Below are 22,064 nucleotides of genomic sequence, written 5' to 3'. Positions count from 1 at the left end.
CAGTTTGCATAAACCGGACTAAGTACGAGGTGTTGTTTGGGGAGTGTACTCTGTTCTCGCTGAACTTATCCCCGCGTTCCTGTTGAACAACATCCGGTTGAACACTGAAGAAATCTAATCCGGTGGATTGAGTTGTGCGTGCGGCAACAGAAGCAGCAGCTAGCAGCTCGTGGAGGCTCTGCCGGGGCAGCATGGAGCTCATCACTATCCTTGAGAAAACCGTCTCTCCAGATCGGAATGAACTCAAGGCGGCACAGACGTTTCTGGAGCAGGCGGCGATCGAGAACCTGCCCACATTCCTGGTGGAGCTGTCCAAGGTCCTTGCCAACCCAGGTAACACCCAGGTGGCCCGTGTGGCGGCCGGTCTGCAGGTGAAGAACTCCCTGACCTCCAAAGACCCAGACGTCAAGACCGGCTACCAGCAGAGATGGCTGGCCATCGACGCCAACGCACGCCGCAAGATCAAGACTTTTGTCCTCCAGACCCTGGGAACGGAGACGTACAGACCCAGCTCTGCATCCCAGTGCGTGGCCGGGATCGCCTGTGCCGAGATCCCCGTCAGCCAGTGGCCAGAGCTCATACCACAGCTGGTGGCCAACGTCACGGACCCCTCCAGCACCGAACACATGAAGGAGTCCACGCTGGAGGCCATCGGATACATCTGTCAGGATATAGACCCGGAGCAGCTGCAGGATAACGCCAACCAGATCCTGACTGCCATCATCCAGGGCATGATGAAGGAGGAGCCCAGCAACGTCAAACTGGCCGCTACCAATGCCCTGCTCAACTCCCTGGAGTTCACCAAAGCCAACTTCGACAAGGAGACAGAGAGACACTTCATCATGCAGGTGGTGTGTGAAGCTACACAGTGTCCCGACACCAGAGGAGGACCATCCAACCCTATTATACAGGACACAATGGTGCGAGTAGCAGCCTTGCAGAACTTGGTGAAGATCATGTCTCTTTATTACCAATATATGGAGACCTACATGGGGCCTGCTCTGTTTGTGATCACCATAGAGGCCATGAAAAGCGATATAGACGAGGTAGCCTTACAAGGCATTGAGTTCTGGTCCAACGTCTGTGACGAGGAGATGGACCTGGCCATCAAAGCCTCTGATGCTTCGGAGCAGGGCCGCCCCCCAGAGCATGTCAGTAAGTTCTACGCCAAAGCGGCCTTGCAGTACCTGGTACCTATCCTTACCCAGACCCTCACCAAACAGGATGAGAACGACGATGATGATGACTGGAACCCCTGCAAGGCGGCTGGTGTGTGTCTGATGCTGCTGGCCATCTGCTGTGAGGACGATGTGGTTCCTCACGTGCTGCCCTTCATCAGGGAGCACATCAAACACCCCGACTGGCACTACAGAGACGCCTCCGTCATGGCCTTCGGCTCCATACTGGAGGGACCCGACCTCAACCAGCTGAAACCCCTCGTCGTACAGGCCATGCCCACACTGATAGAGCTAATGAAGGATCCCAGTGTGGTTGTCAGGGACACCACAGCCTGGACCGTAGGGAGGATCTGTGAGCTGCTACCGGAGGCGGCCATCAATGAGGTCTACCTGGCCCCGCTGCTGCAGTGTCTCATAGAGGGGCTGGGGGCCGAGCCCAGGGTGGCCTCCAACGTCTGCTGGGCGTTCTCCAGTCTGGCTGAAGCGGCCTATGAAGCGACGGACCAGGAGGAGCCCAGTACCTACTGCCTCTCCTCCTCCTTCGAGATCATCGTACAGAAACTCCTAGAGACAACCGACAGGCGTGACGGGCTTCAGAACAACCTGCGCTCAGCGGCCTACGAGGCTCTGATGAAGATTGTGAAGAACAGTGCCAAGGACTGCTACCCCGCTGTACAGAAAACGACGCTGGTCATCATGGAACGACTGCAACAAGTCCTACAGCTGGAGCCTCACATCCAGAGCACATCGGACAGAATCCAGTTCAATGACCTGCAGTCGCTGCTGTGTGCCACTCTACAGAACGTTCTCCGTAAGGTGCAGCACCAGGACGCCCTCCAGATCTCTGATGTGGTGATGACCTCTCTGCTCAGAATGTTCCAGAGCACTGCTGGCTCTGGAGGAGTACAGGAGGACGCGCTCATGGCTGTATCTACACTGGTAGAAGTGCTCGGCAGTGACTTCCAGAAATATATGGATGCCTTCAAGCCTTTCCTGGGTATCGGACTCAAGAATTATGCTGAATATGAGGTCTGTCTTGCTGCGGTGGGTCTGGTATGTGACCTGTGCAGAGCGTTGATGTCCAACATCCTGCCTTTCTGTGACGAGATCATGCAGCTACTTCTGGAGAACCTGGGGAATGAGAATGTTCACTTTTCTGTGAAGCCTCAGATCCTGACGGCGTTTGGTGACATCGCTCTGGCCATCGGAGGAGAGTTTAAGAAATACCTGGAGATAGTCCTGGATACTCTGCAGCAAGCCTCGCAGGCCCAGGTGGACAAGACGGACTATGACATGGTGGATTATCTGAACAAGTTGAGGGAGGGCTGTCTGGAGGCCTACACTGGAATCATCCAGGGACTGAAAGGAGACCAGGAGAACGTACATCCTGATGTGATGCTGGTGCAGCCTCGGGTGGAGTTCATCCTGTCTTTCATTCATCACATAGCAGAGGATGATGATCACTCTGACGGAGTGGTGGCCAATGCTGCCGGACTCATAGGTGACCTGTGTACGGCGTTCGGTACGGACGTTATGAAACTAGTGGAGCTTCGTCCTCTGATCAACGACTTGCTGATAGAGGGCTGGCGCTCCAAGACCACCAAAACCAAGACCCTGGCCACCTGGGCCACCAAGGAGCTCTGTAAGCTGAAGAGCCAGGCCTGATGTGCTGTCGGTCGGGGAAGAGAAGATCGACATCAGTGAACAATGAGAAAAGAAATCGCCCCACTGGAATTTAAAATCTTCTGTCTTTCGCGCGTTGTGCCCGGTCGAAGCAGAATCGAAGTGTGCGCTGAGATGAGTGTCTGCGTGTGTGTGAGAGAGAGAGAGCACGAGCGAGAGACGAGTGTGAGCGTGCGAGAGAGAAAGCGAGCGAGAGAGAGAGAGAGTTGATTGACATCACACCACCTTCTGAGTACAATTCCAGCAAGTCGCCGGCAGACAAGCAGCGACTCCCCTCCCTTTCCAATGACCTCAAACCCCCACCAACCCTGCCTCTGTGACCTTTGACACCCTCCCACCTCCACCACCTTCCTCCTTGACGGCTTGTAGTAGTACTTGTATCTTGTCCTCCCACCTCTTGCAGAGACAAGTCGCATTTCTTTCCTCTCTCCCTAGGCCTTCAAGGCCGTTCCTACCGCCGCCTCTACTGCTCCATGGAGCCCGACGCTGCTATGCTCTGCTTCGTGCCGGTGGCCGGACTATACTCAAATCAACTCTAAATGGATCTAATCAGTGGATTGCATATTTTCTTCAAGAAGCAGAATAAGGCTAACCCTCTCTGCCTATTGGGACATCATAATCAGGCTACCAACTTGAAGACGTGGTCATTTTTGGATTATCGAAGCTTTTGGACTGCAATAAAAAGATTTTGGATCTGTTTACCGCGCACAGGATCTACCAAAATGAACTGATAAGACAGTTGGACACTTGGACTAATAATGCATTCAGTCATTTGGACGGAGTTGTTAAAACTCACTCCACTCAAATCAATAGAGTTATATTTCACTCTATTCAAATCAAATTTAAAGTGACGTGGCTGGGATAAATGGGCCAGTCAGTCAGCCAAAACAAATTCCTGGACCAAGGTCGAAACAGGGAGCTGCTGGAGTCGAAGGCCCTCTGGGAGATAAGAGTGGCGAGCGGCTTCCCCACCCGCAATCCCTACCTCCCCCACCCAGGACTTGGCTTGTGCACTCCCCCCCACCTCCCCCCCCCCCCCCCCCTTCCTCTGCATTGGCGCTGCACTGTCGGCTGCCTCGTGTGAGGGATCACTCCCCCCCCCCCCCTACAGCCCTGTAACAACCCCAACCCACTCCCCCCTCCTTCCGTAAATGGCGCTGCCTATGACGGCTGCCAGTCTGTTAGCGGTGGTGAATATGCATATGTTTGTCTCAAGGCTCTGTACCATTATTACTATCTAAAATGTAATAATTGTGGAATATTACTGTAATGAGCTGTATGTGTATGATCCAAGCGTCCTATGATCCTCATAGGAGCATAACAGAAAAAAGCATTCCATGTGAAGGTATTCTGTATCTTTGATTGTGAACTAATAAAGAAACTTGAACTTGAACTTGTAGTAGTATTTGTAGTAGTGACAGGAATATTTAGGAAAGTAGATTTAGGACCACTTCTGTAAAGAAAGACTTTGCAAATAAACCATTTGGATATCTTTGCTTTGCACTGGAGCGGCTGTGGACATTACTTTTCTTTATCAATGAACGTACTACTCACGAGTAAGTAATTTAACCAGTAGAGTGGATCGTCGGCCCTCACATTACTCATCCTCATCCTTATTAAATGTCATCTCTCATTTAATCGTGTCACTCACTCAGAGCTTCCTCGGACATGATGTCAGACGTCTGATCAAGGTCAGTGTGACCGTCTGACTCTCGAATTCTCAAATAATGATTACTTTTTTAACACAAGAGGAAGAGTCGTGCTTCGTCCTCATGTAGGCTGGTTGTTTTAAGATATAAAACCAAGGAATCTGTTCATCAGAGCACTTCTCATCAGATGAGTAGATATGAGATGTGCTGTATATGAAATCTATTTTAGATTCACCAGCAGTCCACAACACAGATATTGGTAAAATATGGAATATTTATACGGTTCGTTCCATACATCTCTGGGGCATACACACATACTCTCTCTGGGGCATACACAAATTTTTTCATAGTAATCATAAAAAGTCTGATTACAACTATTGAGGTTATTTGGATGCAAAAATAGATGATTTATTTACATAGTGAAATAAAAGTGAGGGGAAAAAGGTGAACTTTTCGGTCCTCAGACCATCATCAGCACTCCTTCCATGTTTTTCATGTTTGCTAAAAAATTTGCAACCAGCCTATTAGCCATATTGTGGCAAAGAGGCCTACATGGAAATATACACAACCCATACAAAAAAAAAACGTTATTTCCCTCTGTAAAGTTTTGTTGGATTTTTTCCATAAAAACATTTATCTCATGGTTTCCTTTTATGTCGTTGTTCATTGTATTATTGACTTTTGTTGAATTAATGACTTCATTCAAATTCATTGACTTTGATAAATCAATCAATCTGTGACCACATCAATTCACATACATTCTTGAAGTGTTTGATCTGTAGAAATAGACTAAGGCCCCGTTTAGACGGAAACGCTAGCAGGTGAATCCGCAAAAATATTTTTGCTGATGTGCCTTTCGTTTATACGGAAACGGCGTTTTTACGGGGTGAAACCGCAAAAAAGTGAGACTACCTTCCAGGGTGGAATTCCTAGAAACGCAAAAGCTTTGCGATCTCGTCTAAACTATCAAAACGTATAAATCTGTTAAAACGATGACGAAAGGGTTGTCACGGCTCTGGTCGCGCGTACTGCTTACGTCACAGGTAGCAGGTATGCGCCAGTAGCCGAGACGTAAACAAAGCAAGTATGTCTGACTTATATCAACGGAGATCACCTGAAGGCTACATTGGCAGTACTTTTAACCCTTTCACTGCCACACGACAGAAGGTTACCCCTTTACTATCACACAACCGGCTGTCGTGTGGCAGTGAAAGGGTTAAATACACAAGAATCTGTCCCGCGGCGTGAGACCCGTGAGTGGACCCACTGTCTGTGAGTGACTCTGCTTTGGTGCAATCACATTCCCCATCCACAGTCTGCGAATCAGAGGCAGAGTAGGGCGGGTCTTCACAGCACGTCATGTGGCATATGCGCCAATCGTGTGACAGCGGGTCTCCGTCGTTACAGCGTCGTCTGCACGGAGAATTCCACTCCTAAACGTAAAATTAAAAGTGAAACCGCAAGATGACTTTTGCGGTTTCTGTTCACAAAACGCTCGTCTAAACGGGGCCTAAGCTAGAGAATGAAACATTTGTTTAAGTTTGCATCACAGATTTGGTCTTCTAGCACACAAGAAATATGCTCTATGAATAAAAATGGTTATTGTTTATTATATAACTTTCCCCCAACCTTCTCTCTAACACCCAGCTATCCCGTTATCTAAGTGAAATAAATATCTCTTTACCCTTCTCTCTCATTCTCTCTCATTTGTATTATCTCTCTCTCTCTCTCTCTCTCTCTCTCACACACACACACACACACACACACAAATACACATGTATATGTACATACTACATACACACCCTGGTACACACATAAACACATGCACATGCACATGCATACACACACATGCACAAATGCAAACACACAGACACACACATACACACACAAACACCGCACAGTGTTTTCCAAATATCAACATAGACTTGTTGATACGACTAACTTAGGCAAAGTATAGCAGCTCATTGCATTCAAAGTTACTGTTCTCTCTAACACACTCCAGGGCTGTTCTTTTTCAGTTAAGCTCTGCGCCACTTGGAGAAATGCTATGTGACACAAAACGGCCAAAATGTCAAAACCTTTAAACAGTCTCCCTCTAAACCACTCACATACAGAAATGGCATAGAAAATATGAAGCTATTGAACACAGCAGAGACCAGAATAGATCCAAATTGCTTGTTAAATATACAGTAGCGGTGAAGGCAAACAGGAAAATATGAATTGTAAAGTGAGTCTCCTATGGTGCATGTATAGCTTCAAACATGTAACTGATACCGTCTCTCTCTCTCTCTCTCTCTCTCTCTCTCTCTCTCTCTCTCTCTCTCTCTCTCTCCCTGTATGGAAATGTTAAGTTGTCTGCAGCATCCACTCCGCTCATTAAAATGAATGGAAAATAATAAAAACACAAGGTCACATATAGTATGTCAGCGCTGCGTGGGTTTGAATCCCTGGTGCCTGATGTCACCTTTGCGGTCACACACCAATAATCACTGAAAAACAAACCTCAATAAGATCTGCTGCTTGCCCTTTCTTTTAGAAGTAGAATAAACAAACATTGAGACTGCAGCGACTGGAAGTAACATAACCCTCGATGCCCCCACTAGTCTCCATGAAACAGTACTGTACTTCCCTAGTACGATGGAAAAAGAAAGGCATTTGTATGTGTGTGTAAGCATGGATTCATGTGTGCCTGCCTGCGTGTGCAAAATTCTATACATATATTTACGTGTCTCTGGGTGTGTATTCATATAAACAAATACTACATTTGTATATTTTCATCAAACCACGTTTTGCAGTTTCCCCCCGTAGTGCTACGGTCAGCATGGTGGTTATGATTCAAAGAGAGGGCCTTAAAAAAAAACTCCCTCATAACAGTCTGTGTTCGTTTGTTCGGTTTAAAATGCAACAACAGCCTTCCGCAGCGTGACGGGCATCGGCACGTCAGCGTGTGTTTTACTAACGAGGGCTCTGGTGTTGTCGGAGCTAGTGGAGCATCTCGATCACATCACACAAAACAAGTTCCCCGAGCGAGCCACCGTCTTTCGCAGAGGGTGCGTTAACACATTGGGCGCTAAAAACGCTTTCCAGCGTTATTGCCCGCCATGCGTTGACCGCCAAGATTGCTGTACAGCGTTTTTGAGATCAATATTGAATTTTTTCGCCATGGCATTCATAATTCATCCACCCACCCCCGGTGCTGCAGCTGGACCCTAAATGGGACTGCAACGGCTCAATACTGCCGCCTGGTGGATGGTCGGGCGAGTTACACTCGCCAAAACCGGATGTTGTCATCGGTGCGTCGAGGAAATACCTCTGGCAGTCACATCTCGCTACGGGACTCCTGACAAACACTATAGTACATATGGATCGCTGCCATAACGCAATAATCTATATGATTTCGGCATTTATTGCGCCATACAAACCGGAAATGGATATAGGCGATCGGCGTCGAATAATTGGGATCTTTCTCCTCCAGTATCATTGGCGCACGGTAAGAGGACACTAACGTTATTTTCAACCCGATTGTGCGTTTCCTTGTTTGCAATCAGTCTGATCAATATATCCACCCAACCTACATAAAGCCGTTACTGACGATCAAGGAATTATAAACGACCCCCCCCCCCCCCCCTTCCTCCATGCATGATGAAGCATAATGTATACCGATCATATACATTTGAATTTTTTTATATAGCGTGTATGGGAAATAAACGCCAATTGATAACATACTTATATTCTAGAAGGTATTAACACAACAATGTATGAATGAAAAAGTATAACGTTCCCACATCCTGAACGATAGATAATCGATGTTGAATGGGCCATAGTAATGTCAATATAGCAATACAATTTAAAAAGTTATAGCCCTGCAAAGAAGGTAAACATCTCCATAGGGTTATAGTGCTGGCAGACTGGCTATATTGATGGATATAACCTATGGCGGGGAATGTGTTAAAGCAGTGGTCACCAACCCGTCGATCTTGATCGACTGGTCGATCTTTGAGAGTAGATCTTTCCCTGAAAAAAAAATGTAAAAAAAAAATATATATATATATATATTTTTTAATCTTTCCCTGAGAGTCCACATTACAGTTCTACTTTTGTTTTGATGTGAAAAGTGATGCTGCATAAGATTACTGCACTTAGCACTGACTGAGAAAGTACATATTACAGTTCTACTTTGACAAACATATTACAATTAGCATTTTCTAATGTTAATAATATGAGTCCACATTACAGTTCTACTTTTGTTTTGATGTGAGAAGTGATGCTGCATAAGAGGACTGCACTTAGCACTGACTGAGAAAGTACACATTACAGTTCTACTTTATAAAATGCTAATTGTAAATATGTTTGGCAATGTTAATTAATAGGAGAAGGTCCACATTACAGTTCTACTTTTGTTTTGATGTGAAAGGTGATGCTGCATAAGAGGACTGCACTTAGCACTGACTGAGAAAGTACATATTACAGTTCTACTTTATAAAATGCTAATTGTAAATATGTTTGGCAATGTTAATTAATAGGAGAAGGTCCACATTACAGTTTTACTTTTGTTTTGATGTGAAAAGTGATGCTGCATAAGAGGACTGCACTTAGCACTGACTGAGAAAGTACACATTACAGTTCTACTTTATAAAATGCTAATTGTAAATATGTTTGTCAATGTTAATAATATGAGAAAGTCCACATTACAGTTATACTTTTGTTTTGATGTGAAAAGTGATGCTGCATAAGATGACTGCACTTAGCACTGACTGAGAAAGTACATATTACAGTTCTACTTTGACATTTTAATGTTGGACCAAAGCATTGCATGTAATTAGAATACAGGCAAATAAAAGTAATTTAGTTTAAAGTACAATCTTGGCTATCTTTTTCTCTCAATGCTTCAATAGGTAGATCTTGCCTTCACCAAAAAAAAAGTGATCTTGGGCTTAAAAAGGTTGGTGACCACTGTGTTAAAGAAACACGCCAACATTTTGGGAAATTAGTTTGTCGTCTTCTCCAGAGAGAGACAAGAAGATAGATACCAGTTTCCTCTCTGTGCGCTCAGTAGAAAGCTATCTGGCTGCATGTTAGCCTATAGCTTAGCACAATGAATGGAAGCGGACATGGCCGGTTAGCCTAGGCATTGTCCAACTAACACCTCTCCCGAAGGCTAACCGGTCATGTTGGCTTCCATGCATTGTGCTAAGCTAGGCTAACATGCAGCCAGATAGCTTTCTACTGAACGCACAGAGAGGGAACTGGTGTCTATCTTCTTGTCTCTCTCTGGAGAAGACGATAAGCGAATTGCCTTTAACGCAACCTCTGTGAAAGACGGTGGCTCGCTTGGGGAACACTCGTTTGTGTGATGTGATCGAGATGCTCCTGCATCAGCTGCTGCATCGTTAATAAACTATAGATTTATATGGAATTTGTTCATCTATTCTTAGTATATTCCACTATATCCGCGCGATTCAGCAGGTGAGGCAGGCGACTCAGTGTTTCCCACAGGATTTTCAGAGACTATGGGGGGTGAACCTCCGACCCTCTAGGAACTTATTTTTTTTTGTATATTTTAAAGTTAAATGCATCAATCTGGTGCACTTTGAGAGCAAAATAAAGAGGCTAGATCTATGATGAACTTTGTGCTCAAAACACAAAATCGACTAGACTAGTGCTTCCCAGAGCACCCCAGCCGTTCAATGTATTTGTTAAATTCCACCACCAGCACACCTGATTCAACTTAACTAGCCCTTTATTAGTTGAATCAAGGTGTGCTTGTGGTGGAATTTAACAAATACATGGAACGGCTGGGGTGTCTCGAGGAGAGGTTTGGGAAGCGTCTACGCAAAGCACAACAAATATGTGTTTCCGCGTTCGAGTTTTGCGCTCTGATTGGCCAGGTCATGTGACATGTGCGCCAATCGTGGGACGGCAAGTTCTGCGCCTATTTCCGGGTCTAACAGCCTGCAAACTACCTAACGCCTAGTTTATCACTGGTTAAGCTTAGGCGACTCTTTCGCAGTTGGTTAAGGTTAGAGTATGGAATCAGGGCAGGCGTTCTATCGCCATGCTCTAAGACAAACTCTAACCTTAACCAACTTCGAAAGAGCGCCTAAGCTTAACCATCCAAAAAACGTGCGGTCCCACGATTGGGCGCACATGTCACATGACCTGGCCAATCAGAGACGCGGAAACACGAATTTGTTGTGGAAAGTATTCAGGCGTTTGGGAACCACTGGACTAGAGCATACATTTGAGCCATCAAAGAAATTAAGCAAAAGTGGTTACCTGTGTTGAACTGGTTTATTTTTTAGAAAATAAAAAAATATAGTGGATTACTATTACGACTACTACCACTGCCAATACTACTGATACATCCCTATTGGCAAACTTTATATTTAAAAAAATTGTAAAAATAATAATAATTATTATTATAATAAAAAAATTAAAAAATTTGGTTCATTATACAACTGTGGGCCGCCACAGTCTAGGTAATTAATGGGAAACCCTGCTCAGTAATTGCATTTGTCATACCAGGACAACCCAGGACAACTCATGACAACTGTAATGGATCCCCGTATATTGAAGTGGCTTACAACTTACTGCTGGTAAAATCACTGTTTAATTTATCTTTTTACATAGTATTACATTCCCAATTGGGGGACCCTGCTTTTCTTTATCATAAATCGATCAATAGAGACCATGTTCGATCCCCAATTATCATATCATGGGGTATCAATGGAAAGCCACACTCATTGGCTACAACCCTATCCAAAAGTTTTCGAGATCGCCAAATGATTGACGGAGCTAGAGCCCCCGGAGGTCGGGGGTGGTAATGTGTACTTTGGCGCACGCCTCACATATCGGCATGTAACTTGAGAACCGCTGAACGGATTTTGTCACCTGAAAGGGCAATTGACAGGCAACAAATAGGGCTATAATTATATCTATATATTGTATTAAAAGAAATGCACACCCGAGCCGCTAGAGGTCAGCAAAGTGGCGCATCGCGAATCGTCCTCATGAGGGCCCACATGTGGATGTTAAGAGTTTTTTTTGTTGCCAAGAGTAAAGACCATAACCATATCAAAACAGCAGTCAAAGTGTATATTTTCATTTTTACCTATGTTTTGTAAGATTTACCGAAAATAAGAATTTATCGAAAAAATGCTAATTATATCTCTTTTATCGGAAAACCATGAGGAAATGACTAAATCCATATTTAACCCTGCCATTGGAAAGAGGAGCCTTTTCCCTATCCATAGATGTATGATTTGGCCATAATAAGGTCAAGTTCAAGGTCAAATATGAATTTATAATTAAAATCGATTATCATTTATTACTGTATCTACAAATCCTTCTGTTTAATCATCTTCCCTTTATTCATTTTTAGTACACTTGATCTCAATAAGGTGGTGAATGAGCTCAGTGAGCAAGCTCGGTTTGCTCACAATTGTAACATAGTGTTATTCACCGGCACAGATGCAAAAAAATATCATCATTTATATTCTCCTTTTTTCAATTTTACAATTTACTCAAGCCTAGTAACAGACACAATATTTCTGACACTGGGAATACATACCTCCAGGTCCCTAGATGTTCCTAGATACCAAGAACATGCAAATTGACCTTGCAGAAGTGGAGCAATCTTCCATTTACTTAGGCATGTACCTTTAGGCGAAATTTCTGAAAATAGGGCTACAGCTTAACAGGTTAAACAATCAAAAATTCCCACCGTAAGAGCTATGGCCTCATACGGGTCCATTAAACCTTGTTGTTTAGCGTGTTTCATTGTTTTGAACGAACTGTCAAACTGTCAAAAAAAAGTTACAGCGATAAAACACTGTTGCCCCGCAACACGGCAACATGGATTAAAATAAATTAAAGTCACATACACATGCATAGGCTTCTATCAATTCTAATAATAAAAGTCCTGGATATTCCTAAACATTAATTGACATAGATCTCTATATAAAACCATCCAACACTGTTGAAACTAGTAACATCACAAATATTAAGCAGGTAATTACAAAAAAAAGAATAAACCTTTCATGGGGTTATTTATGGGGTTTGGATTAGTGGAGTTTTTTTTTCATGATTTGGATTAGTGGAGATATTTGTAATAATATTTGGAACGGTGTGTGTCAGGAGGACAAAGGCATTGCAACGTGGGTTTTTATTCAGTATCTCCGTTTACCAGTAATTGCATTTGTCATACCAGGACAACTCATGACAACTCATGACAACCTTTGATCAGATAAATGATATCTATAAATCATATTCCTGGAATCTGTAAAGGCTGCTCTTAGTGTAGTAGCAGAGATGAGAGGCGGGGAGCATGCAGTGTGTCTCGGGTTGGTTCCGAAATAGGTCTCCAAAGGAGCGCACATTCACGCAATACATATAATTAATTTCACATGCAGAACTCAGGATGATAATTTAAGACGTTCTCTAGGTGTCTGAAAATGTAGGGGAGACCTTGCTCGTCGTGGATACGAGAGAAAAAAAGAAAATGCCAGCCTTTTTCTTCATCTCTTTTGATGCACAACTTTCCAAATATGATTACTCATATTTCCGTGGGTCCAAACGAAAGTAGTCCTACAAGTAGTATTTTTAGAGCAGTCCTATAGGTCGTTTTTTGAGAGCAGTCCTACAGGTCGTTTTTTCACAGCAGTCCTACAAGTAGTTTTTTGAGAGCAGTCCTATAGGTCGTTTTTGGCGGCGAACAGATGGTGCACCTACAGTAGGCGGAGTGCACTGTGTCAATGGAGCTCATCCCTGAATAATAATAATAATAATAATAATAATAATATCTGTGTAATACAAATATTTGTGTCCATCTAATTATCTGTGCTTCCTCAAATTCATATCGGGATCATCCCTACCTCAGAGTATGCCTAGAGACCCACGGCCCTTAAACAAGGCGACACTGAGGCCATACTACCCAGTACCAGACATTCTCAGCCAGACCAGTGAGAGAGGGGTGAGGCTGAATCCGGATAAATGCCGCATCTGTGTGTCTGAGGCAAGCTATTTTGGACATAGGCTCACAGTCAATGGCCTGAAACTAGACCCCCTTAACTCATTCTGCGCCAACCACGTAATATATTACGTGTTGCTCGCCAACCGTTGAGCGCCAAACACGTAATATTACGCTATTAGATAGTTTTTTTTTTTTTTTTTTGGTTTTAATATTCTATACACTCTCACGGACCTCTGTGTTATCATTGGAACTCATTCGGAGTCCTCGAGAGTGCAATGCCGGCCGAATCCTGCTAGGTGGCAGTATCGCCTACCCGTTGAAACCTTATTTCACACTGTGTGTTACATTTTATATGGTCCGGGCGGAGAATTTGGACCCCGGCAAGTGAAATGCTTCATTCGAGCACCTTGCGTCCAGCACACTTGGTGCATATTTTGTGCCATTTCATGTCAGGCACCCGATGGACATCAATACTGGAAATCGCAATCAGACAATTGGAATATTCATTTTGCAATAACTCCTAGCAAAGGTAAGGACTATATGACATCAAACCTACTTTGATCCAACAATGATTTCACATCGATCGCAACAATCAACCTATGTAGTATTCAAAACGTATGCCGTTGCTGACAATCAGAGCATCACAAAACGACCCCCCCCCCCCTTTGATGCCTTCATGATGAAACATAATACCTATTATATACCTGATTTGGAAATAATATCTTGTCTAGGCGAGCAACGCGAACCGACTTTCGCAAAATGCACATAGCGCTCCATAACTCAGCTTCCAGGAATTAGCCCGGATCACTCTGAAACTATACAATATTCACCACGGGATAACACCACGCGAACATGAAAAATTAACTCTTTTTTACATGTTGGATGAGAGGTAGTGACTGTCAAATGAGCCATAGTATTGTCTCCATAGCTATAATATAGAATATAGATATAGCTCTGCAAACATCGTGACGCACAGTGAAAATGCCTATCTTTTAGCGTGGCCCATTGACTACAGGGATGAGGATAATAGCTGGCGCTGAATGAGTTAAGGTGAAAGCCATCAGAGACATGCAACCACCCTCTGGAGACTATCCTTGGTATGGTGAACTACCCCAATCTGGCCGAGGTGAGTGCACTACTCAGACACGTGAAACAGTGTTCAAACGGGACACAACACACAAGAGAGCGTTTCAGCAGATGAAGGAGACCATCACACGCCTCATCCGCAGACCAGGCAAAGAGATTCCGGTGGTCGACACTGCTCAGGACGAGCAGCTAGCCACCCTCAGGCAGGTCATTCGTTCAGGCTGGCCGGGGACGAGGACAAAATGTCACCTACGGTCGGATCAGTGAATTCTGGAGCCACCGTGATGAGATCACAGAGGCTGATGGGATCCTTCTAAAAGGTGAGAAGATAATCATTCCACACAAAGCTCAGAACAAACACACTACAGTGCATACTGTACACACACTGGACACTTCGGGGTGGAGAAAAGCAAACGCAGGGCGAGGGACGTGATGTTTTGGCCCGGCATGTGTCAACAGATAAGTCAAAAGAGTAAGGAAGTGCGACATACTGCCAACGCCAACACAAAGGACTCAATTCCTCTGCCCGTCCTGTTTCACACGTCATCAATACCGAAGCTAGCTAGGCTTTACTGTTTGTGTTAGAAAGGGCCCTCTGTCACAGCTAAGTTGTGGGGCATATGATAGTATCGCTGTGGAATATGGCTAAATGAGGTGTGCGTGTGTGTGTGTGTGTGTGTGTGTGCGCCATGTATGTGTGTGTCTGTGTACGTGTAGATGTCTATTCGCTAGAAGTGTGCTTAGAACATGTGCTCTGGGGTAATTTGCTGCTGATCAAATGTTCTCTCCTTCTCTTCATCATCACTGGAGCGAGAGAAAGACAAAAAATTTGAGAGAAAGAGAGAGAGAGAGAGAGAGAGAGAGAGAGAGAGAGAGAGAGAGAGAGAGAGAGAGAGAGAGAGAGAGAGAGAGAGAGAGAGAGAGAGAAAGAGAGAGGGGGTGAGGAGGAACCATGGCAGAGCAAATTGCCAAACTAATGTCTTAAGTCATCATCATCACATACAGTACAGTAACAGCGATGATACACCGACTGCTTTATGGCAAAAAAAATAAGTACACGACTGCCTCCTTCCACTCACATAGCAATACACATAGTAGGAGCGACAGGGCAGAACTGCACTTTTGAACGGGCTATTAAACGCATGACATGGTTTATTAAAAACAAGGGAGACGGCCGGGGTCATGAAGGCCTTTGGGAGCCAGGGGCTAACGTTGCAGGCGGCTTCAGCCAATGGATAAGATGTGAGTGTTGGAGTTAATTATTTTTATAATAAAACACATGCTTATTGGCAGCATCTCATCAACCGTCTATCTCAGTGATGCGTGTGCATCATGCCTGCAGCCATGACCTGTGATTAACAAGCCCAACGGTATGCGGTATGTAAACCCACATGTAGCTGCTAGCTATAAAGTCAGCGGTCTTGTTAGTAAATTACAAGCAGCGGGTTAAAAATAGATACATGTTAAGCCCACATCTACTGGCTTTACTGTTTCTGAATGGAAAGTTAGACTGTTTTGTTTTCAGGCAGCAGTGGAGAGAACGACCAGACACAGCCTTGAACTTTTGTGTCCTTTGAAATTTCTAAAAAAACCCGCCCTTCGCTTTTTTTTTTTTTTTCATTGGATCAACTTCATGCTCGGCAGGTGTATTACTGTGAGGACCCAAGGGAGTGCAAGTGTCCCGCCTTGGCTCTCCACTGCAAGCAGCACTTCCGGGGGCCAAGCGACTGGCCCATTCCGAGTGGCCACGTCCTCAGGTCCTCTGATCAGCTCCTCCTGGCTGTTCCCAAGTCCAGGCTGAAGCTTGGGGGGGACCGTGCTGTTGTTGCAGTGGCAGCCCCCACTCTGCAGGTGTTTAAATCACGCGGATGTCCGATATTATCGGCCGATATCGGCATTAAAATGTGATATCGGAAAATATCGGTATCGGTTTTCAAAAAATATATATACTTTTTTTTTTTTTTTTTTTTTACATTTCTATAACCTTTATTTACCCAGGCAAGCAAGTAAGAACAAATTCTGATTTAATTTATTGTCAAAAGTATGCATAATGTTGTGTTAATTCCACAACAAGAGATATGTAATGTTAATTACCTGAAATTATTCAATTTTTTTTGGGGGGGGGGGACCCTGCATATATCGGTATCGGTTGATATCGGTTGATATCGGTATCGGAAATTAAGAGTTGGACAATATCGGTATATCGGTATCGATAAAAAAGCCAATATCGAGCATCCCTACTCAAAACTCATCTATTTGCTTTGGCTTTTGGTTTTTAAACAGTTTGAGAGACCTGCCTTTTTTATGTGACAGATTGCATTTGTTTTTATTGTGGGCTTTTATGTTTTTATCTTATGTTGTGGGACTTGTACAGCACTTTGGTCAACTTTGTTGTTTTTAAATGTGCTCTATAAATAAAGTGGATTGGATTGAACACACACATCCCCCCCTCCTCTGAACACACGCCCCCTCCTCCTCTGAACACACCCCCCCCCTCCTCCTCTGAACACACCCCCCCCTCCTCTGAACACACGCCCCTCCTCTGAACACACGCCCCCCCCTCCTCCTCTGAACACACGCCCCCCTCCTCTGAACACACGCCCCCCCCCTCCTCTGAACACACGTCCCCCCCTCCTCCTCTGAACACACCCCCCCCCCCTCCTCTGAACACCCCCCCCCTCCTCTGAACACCCCCCCCCCTCCTCTGAACACACGCCCCCCCCCTCCTCTGAACACCCCCCCCCCCCTCCTCTGAACACACGCCCCCCCCTCCTCTGAACACGCCCCCCCCCTCCTCTGAACACGCCCCCCCCCCTCCTCTGAACACGCCCCCCCCCCCTCCTCTGAACACACGCCCCCCCTCCTCTGAACACACGCCCCCCCCCCCCTCCTCTGAACACCCCCCCCCCCCTCCTCTGAACACCCCCCCCCCCCCCCTCCTCTGAACACACGCCCCCCCCTCCTCTGAACACACGCCCCCCCCCCCCACCTCTGAACACACGCCCGCCCCTCCTCTCAACACACGCCCCCCCCCTCCTCTGAACACACCCCCCCCCTCCTCTGAACACACCCCCCCCCCCTCCTCTGAACACACGTCCCCCCCTCCTCTGAACACACGTCCCCCCTCCTCTGAACACACGTCCCCCCCCCCTCCTCTGAACACACGCCCCCCCTCCTCTGAACACACGTCCCCCCCCCCTCCTCTGAACACACGCCCCCAAGCTTCAGCCTGGACTTGGGAACAGCCAGGAGGAGCTGATCAGAGGACCCGAGGACGTGGCCATTCGGAATGGGCCAGTCGCTTGGCCGGCCTGTTCGTGATTTCTATAGAAGCTTTAGCTATGAAGTTGCGAACGGAGGACAGGATCAGGGGAATCCATAGGGCTGGCCTAGAACACAAATGATCCCTCTATGCTGACGACCTGTTACTTTATGTGTCTGACCCCTTGGAATCGCTTCCCCATGCTCTTACCATTTTCAGAGATTTCGGCTGTATCTCTGGATATAAATTGAACATGCATAGAAGCGATTAACAGTGAAGCGGAGGAGATCTCATTTGAGGCATTTCAATTTAAGGCAGCGGATCATCTGACTTATCTGGGCATCAAGGTCACTCGCTTACATAAAAATCTATACGAGAAAGATTTCGCGCCACTCCTGGAGCGTACTAAATCAGATCTTCAAAGATGGGATAGGCTTCCTTTATCACTAATTGGTCGTGTTAACGTTGTTAAAATGAATGTCCTGCCAAAATTCTTATATATCTTTCAGTGCAGAGTTTATTTACCGAGACAATTCTTTGACACATTAGATAAACAGATCTCGGCATTCATTTGGAATGGCAAACTTCCTAGGATTAGGAATTTTTACAAGAGGCGAAACGGTCAGGGGGGCTGGCCTTGCCAAATTTAGAATTTTATTATTGGGCAGCAAACACACGCAATATTCTTTACTGGATGGGGGATCGGTCGACTGAGACTCCAGCATGGTTGCATATTGAGTCCTCCCACTGCGGAAAAACCTCATTGCAAGCTTTGATTAGTTCAGCCCTTCCGTTGAAATGAGATGCTTACCGATATAACCCGAATCTAAATCTGAATCTTAGAATCTGGATACAATGTAGGAAAAGGTTCGGTCTACAATCAATGTCGTCTCGGGCACCAATCCCTTGCAATCATATGTTCCCACCGTCCCTATTGGACTCTGTCTTTAAGATCTGGAGCGATAAGGGTATATCTAGTTTTCTAGATCTGTATATTGACAATATGTTTGCCTCTTTTACTCAGCTGACTCAAAAGCATGACATCCCTCGGACTCATTTCTTCCGTTATATGCAAATTCGTGACTTTGTACGCAACAGATGTCCTCAATTTCCAAATATGCCTGAAAAAACGACTTTAGATTAATTTCTAGATGTTAATGTATACAGAAGGGGAGCGATTGGAGTATTGTATGATATGTTGTCGACCCTACATTCCCCTTCTCTCACTATTTATTTATTTTTTTTAATCTTTTCCCCCCTCCTTTTTCCTCCGATTTTCTCCCATCTCAATGTTAGTCATTATGCCAATTCCCAATCCCCTTCCTGGTCGCTGCGCACTTACCCCCCACAGTCGGGTCTGGGAGAGTGGAGGCTATCACGTGCTTCCTCCGACACACGTCTAGCCAATCAACCGCTTCTTTTCACCGGGCAGCGCGGACTCTCACTGAGAGGGTGTAACGTGTGGAAGGATCACACTACCCCCCTTAGATCCTATCCGCGCTGAGCAGGCGCCCCGACCGAACTGTAAGAGTCGCTGTTTACAACGACCCGGACCCACCCCGCCAGCTTTCCCACCCTCTAATACAGCCAATTGTGTGAACGGCCAGCCAAGCTGGTGACAACGCCGGAGCTGTGAGCTGGATTCGAACAGGCGAATCCAGCGTCCCCGGTGTTGGTGACGAACGCAATCTCCGCTACGCCACCTGACCGCCCCCTTCTCTCACTATTATTAAATCACATTGGGAGGATGATCTGTCTGTAGAATTTTCGGATGAACAATGGCAATCTATTCTCCGGAATGTTCGCTCTGGGGGTGGGGAAAAAAAGAACCAAAGTGGATGTCTCTCTGTTTGACACTGACCATATCCTGTTGGTTGAAAATGAAAATAAAATTATTTAAATATATATATATATTTTTTTTAGAATAGTCTGCCCTGACAATGTGCCATTAACAGAGGTGTTTAGAATAGTCTGCCCTGACAAGAGACAAGTCGATCAGTGAGAAAGTCTTTGATCCATAATATAAGTCTACCATTAGTACCAATATTTAGAAGCCTTTTCAGTAGGATATGTGTCGTCATTGTGTTAAATGCTGAACTAAGTTTGAGTGTTGCATCTCCAGTGCCCCGTCCACGTTTATAAGCTAACTGGAGCACGTCCAGACAGTTGCCTGAATACTGAATCAGAATACTGGTCAGAGCAACGGGTCTGAAATAATTTAGTAAGGAGACCGCAGCCTTTTTAGGTACAGGGATGATTGTAGACAATTTCCATGGCCGAGGTACAACATGTTCATCAAGTAGATACTGAAATAGTTTAGTAAGGACAGATTTTTTGTTAGAAAATGCAGTGGTCCTGTTAGTCCTTTTATCAGGAGCTGCGTCAATCAACTACTAGATAATGAAAACATGTCTCCATTCTTATATCTTATTTTTGGTGGTGGGGCTATACCCATTTCTTTACTTTTAGATCACTGACTGAGCCTTTAAGATAGCTAATCATTTCAATAACATTGCATAATGAGTTCACGGTCACGACAGCAATGATTTTTTTAAAGAAAGGTGTCAAATTGTAGACTCAAATTTGGAACAAAATTGTTATGTCTTCAAAATACCATATTGAAACGTAGCTCAGACCCATTTCAGGGCAAAAAAGGGCTGAAGCGATTCTCTCCCCAATCTACATTCCGATCAATACAACACGTGCCAAAAGAAACCCTAAGGCTTAATGGAATCACCATCACTCTGCCATTAACAATGAACAGAGAGACGGTCATGGGTGTTGAGAGGTGAGAGGTGGGATATGAGAGGTGTTCTGTCCCTCTATTACACCACACACACACACACACACACACACACACACACACACACACACACACACACCACACACACACACACACACACACACACACACACACACACACACACACACACACACACACACACACACACACACACACACACACACACACACACACACACACACACACACACACACACAGCTGCATCTGAGAATCCACAAGTGTCATCTCATTTACACCAGAACTAATTATTAATAACAAGAGGCTCTAATAGGCTAAATCCACTGTTAGGCTTATGTTCCTCTTAACTACGGCAGATCTCAAATCCAGGCTCATGGAGCATTGGGTTGCTCAAGTGTCAGAAGAGAAGAATAGCGTTGTGTGTGTGTGTGTGTGTGTGTGTGTGTGTGTGTGTGTGTGTGTGTGTGTGTGTGTGTGTGTGTGTGTGTGTGTGTGTGTGTGTGTGTGTGTGTGTGTGGTGTGTGTGTGTGTGTGTGTGTGTGCGTGCGCACGTATGTGTGTCTGTGTGTGTGTGCACGTATGTGTGTGTGTGTACGTTGGTGTGTGCACGTATAGTGCTAAGAGTGGGTCACAAAGTGCACCCGATACACAGATAATAATACAGTAATATAACTAATTACTCTGCTAAATCCACCTACGGCACAGCCCAATCTAAAGACTATACCAAATAGTCCAGTATGTCCACACAAACACACTTTAACACACACACGTTCACACACACACACACACACACACACACACACACACACACACACACACACACACACACACACACACACACACACACACACACACACACACACACACACACACACACACACACACACACACACACACACACACACATTCATTACTCACTGAGAGAAATAAAATAGCAGATGGCTTTGACATGAGACCCTGTTGAGAAGAAGACACAGTAATTGCACAGTATTTCATCCACCAACTATGCAATTTCTGTAGTCTTATATATATACATGTCTGAGCTGTAGGCCTCACTGTGTGAAATCTTATATACTGTATATGTCTGCGCTGTAGGCCTCACTGTGTGAAGTCTTATATATATATATGTCTGAGCTGTAGGCCTCACTATGTGAAGTCTTATATATATATATATATATATATATGTCTGAGCTATAGGCCTCACTATGTGAAGTCTTATATATATATATATGTCTGAGCTGTAGGCCTCACTATGTGAAGTTTTATATATATGTCTGAGCTGTAGGCCTCACTGTGTGAAGTCTTACTGTATATGTCTGAGCTGTAGGCCTCAGTGACATTTATTGGATTATAAGACCGCAGAGTGAATCTTTACAGTCGATGGGAGTTTTATGGGCCTCTTAAAGTGCTGCAGCGGGGACGCTTTAAATCTGCTGGGTGTCTGAGTAGCTGAAACTGTGTGTAGGAGGGTGTG

General features: G+C 45.1%; 2 protein-coding genes across 2 annotated transcripts in view; one reads left to right on the top strand and one right to left on the bottom strand.

Annotated features, from left to right (window-relative positions):
• LOC311237793 (uncharacterized protein) overlaps positions 1-22,064 on the bottom strand; it is a 143,049-nt gene that overhangs the window by 47,941 nt on the left and 73,044 nt on the right. The gene's annotated exons all lie outside the window — the stretch shown is intronic.
• LOC311238309 (importin subunit beta-1-like) lies at positions 192-2,843 on the top strand (the record flags this gene model as incomplete). The annotated part of the gene is made up of 1 exon (XM_084326335.1): positions 192-2,843. The coding sequence occupies one exon, from the start codon at positions 192-194 to the stop codon at positions 2,841-2,843; it is 2,652 nt and encodes an 883-aa protein (XP_084182461.1).

This window comes from Notolepis coatsorum (genome assembly GCF_963971535.1).
Source record: "Notolepis coatsorum genome assembly, chromosome: 12".
In the NCBI taxonomy this organism is placed as follows: Eukaryota; Metazoa; Chordata; class Actinopteri; order Aulopiformes; family Paralepididae; genus Notolepis; species Notolepis coatsorum.
This window is presented reverse-complemented; position numbering and strand designations above follow the sequence as displayed.